This window comes from Dryobates pubescens, chromosome 10, assembly GCF_014839835.1.
Source record: "Dryobates pubescens isolate bDryPub1 chromosome 10, bDryPub1.pri, whole genome shotgun sequence".
Classification (NCBI taxonomy): domain Eukaryota; kingdom Metazoa; phylum Chordata; class Aves; order Piciformes; family Picidae; genus Dryobates; species Dryobates pubescens.
Window position 1 is genome coordinate 26,112,917 of NC_071621.1, and position 2,921 is coordinate 26,115,837.

General features: G+C 49.3%; 1 protein-coding gene across 1 annotated transcript; it reads left to right on the forward strand.

The window, feature by feature from the left end:
- Positions 1 to 295: 295 nt before the first annotated feature.
- GJA3 (gap junction protein alpha 3) lies at positions 296 to 1,822 on the forward strand. Its single transcript, XM_009903990.2, has one exon. The coding sequence runs from the start codon at positions 296 to 298 to the stop codon at positions 1,820 to 1,822; it is 1,527 nt and encodes a 508-aa protein (XP_009902292.2).
- The last annotated feature ends 1,099 nt before the right edge of the window (positions 1,823 to 2,921 follow it).

The window sequence follows — 2,921 nt, forward strand, 5'->3', positions numbered from 1 at the left end:
GCTCACCAAAACCCACAGCTACATGGTCACGGAGGTACGTATTTCTTAACTGAAGTTGGAATTGATGATCTCGAAGGTCTTTTCCAACCTGGTTAATTCTATTCTATTCTATTCTATTCTATTCTATTCTATTCTATTCTATTCTATTCTATTCTATTCTAATATTCTGCAAAAGGAAGAGAACTTAAGGAATGTCATTTGTCGAGGATCAAACTGTTGTGCCCTGGCATCATGTAAATGTAAGGTTTTTTAACATTGCTCTGATGTTCTTATTATAGGTTAGAAATCTGAAACAATGGGTGACTGGAGCTTTCTGGGGAGACTGTTAGAGAATGCGCAGGAGCACTCCACGGTTATTGGCAAGGTGTGGCTGACAGTACTGTTTATCTTCAGGATACTGGTGCTGGGGGCTGCTGCCGAGGAGGTCTGGGGAGATGAACAGTCGGACTTTACATGTAACACTCAGCAACCTGGTTGCGAAAATGTCTGCTATGACAAGGCCTTCCCCATTTCTCACATCCGCTTCTGGGTGCTGCAGATCATTTTTGTCTCCACTCCAACCCTCATCTACCTGGGCCATGTGCTGCACATCGTACGCATGGAGGAGAAGAGGAAAGAGAAGGAAGAGATGAAAAAGAAGGGAAGTGTCAAAGACAGCAACTACCCAGCAGCAGCAGCATCTGGTAGCAGTAGTGGAGGAGGCAGCAATAACATCAAAGATCCTCTTGGCAAGCGGGGGAAGGAGAAGCTCCCAATTCGCGATGAACGTGGTAGAATCCGTATGGGAGGTGCCCTGCTCCGTACCTATGTCTTCAACATCATTTGCAAAACGCTGTTTGAGGTGGGCTTCATTGTGGGCCAGTACTTCCTGTATGGCTTTGAGCTAAAGCCAGTTTACCAGTGCAGTCGCTCCCCTTGCCCACACACTGTGGACTGTTTCATCTCAAGGCCCACTGAGAAGACCATCTTCATCATCTTCATGTTGGTGGTGGCTTCTGTCTCCTTGCTGTTGAACATGCTTGAGATATATCACTTGGGGTGGAAGAAGCTTAAGCAGGGCATGACAAGCAGATACAGCCTTGAGATGCCTGTCGCGACAATGACACCAGTCGTGGTAACCGGGGAGTCCAAACCTGTTGCCCTGCCACCACCAGTACCACCTGTGGTGGTAACGACTGCTGTGCCCACACCTGTTCTGCCTGACACCCGTGCTGTCACACCACTGCTGGCCCCAGTGACCATGACACCGTATTATGCTGCGGCTGCTCCAAGACCACGGCCCCCTTCCAACACAACTTCCATGGCTAGCTACCCTGTTGCTCCACCAATTCCTGAGGAGAGGCACCGTGCTGTGACTCCTACACCCATCTCCACTCCTGTCACCATCCCAACCCCCATCCCCACGCCCACACCAGCTGTTATCAACTACTTCAACAGTAACACCCGTGCCCTGGCAGCCGAACAGAACTGGATGAATATGTCAGCTGGGCAGCAGGGGAAGGTGCCCTCCAGCTCTGCAGGCTCCTCTACCCCCAGCAGCGTCCGGCATCCCCTTCCTGAGCAGGAAGAGCCACTGGAGCAGCTACTCCCACCCCCAGCTGGGCCACCCATTGCTGCAGTCAACAGCGGCAGCAGCACAAGCCTGAGCGGGGCAAGCGGCAGCAAGTGGGAAGTGGAGGGTGAGGAGGAGGAACGGGCTGCCTCAGCTGCCTGCACCACGGTGGAGATGCATGAGCCACCGCTGCTCGTCGACATGCGGCGCTTGAGCAGGGCCAGTAAGTCAAGCAGTTGCAGAGCCAGGTCAGATGACCTGGCTGTGTAGTGAAGTCTCCTCTGCTCAGAGTAGCAGATGATGGAAAGGCGAGTGGGCAGGGGAGCTGCCTGGGTTGGCCAGGCCTGGCGTGGGTGGGAAGGCCTGGGCTTCAAACTTTGACGCTTGCTGTTTTTGCACTCTGTGAGTTGTAGTGGGGAAAAATATCAGCATTTTCTAATAGGTCAGGGGTGGCCAAAGCGCAGCCCACGGGCCAGGAGATGAGTTCTCCTTTGCTTCATGTCCATGGCAGATCTTCCAAGGGCAGCCATAGAGGAGGCTTGCACAGATAACAGGTGGTGATGGTGGGAGGTCATGTGCTCACAGGCTGACTTTCATCTGAGAAAAATGTTAAAATCCCCAGTGCCCGTGTGCCTGGCCATCTTCTCTCTCCAGACCTTGCCTTCACTTCCACCCTCATTCACATAAGCTTTACATGAGCAGATACAATGACTTATTTTCTTCACCTTAAACCTTACATAGCCCTGTGGCAAACATCAGGGTGGCATATTGCCTGTTGACACCTGTCATCTCTGTGGACCAACTTGCCATATTGAAGGTGACTCAGTCTCTTCCATGTAACATGACTTAATGAAGCCTTTCGGCTCATGGCAAATCACCAATGTGGCCCTTGGCCGGGCAAAGTTTAGGTAACCCCTCTAATAGATTTTTGAGGTTCATCTTTCTATAATTTTGGGGGGTTTTTTTTGACTCTTGACCTGTTAGGAAGTGTTTGGTTTGACCTTCTATCCAGTGTTTGCTGACCATGATCACACCATGTTTTTAAGCCCATGTGTTTGAGCATGTTTGATTATAATTTTAGATGACTTCTGAAATTGCTTAGAGGAGGACAGGAATTCAAACCACACCTCAGAAATTACCACACAGAACAATGTCTCTTCAGAAAGCAAGGATAATGATTTCAATACATTGTGGCCCCATATGTTGACCGTGGACAAACAATAGGATAAAGTACAGCTCTGCATTTTAGAGTATTAGATATCAGCTGAAGTTCGTTGAAAAGGATGCTTTTTAGAAGTAAACTTGAGTGCATATTTTTAAGTATTCAAACACTTTGCGAATAATTTTGATCTGTAGGTTTAAAGTGACT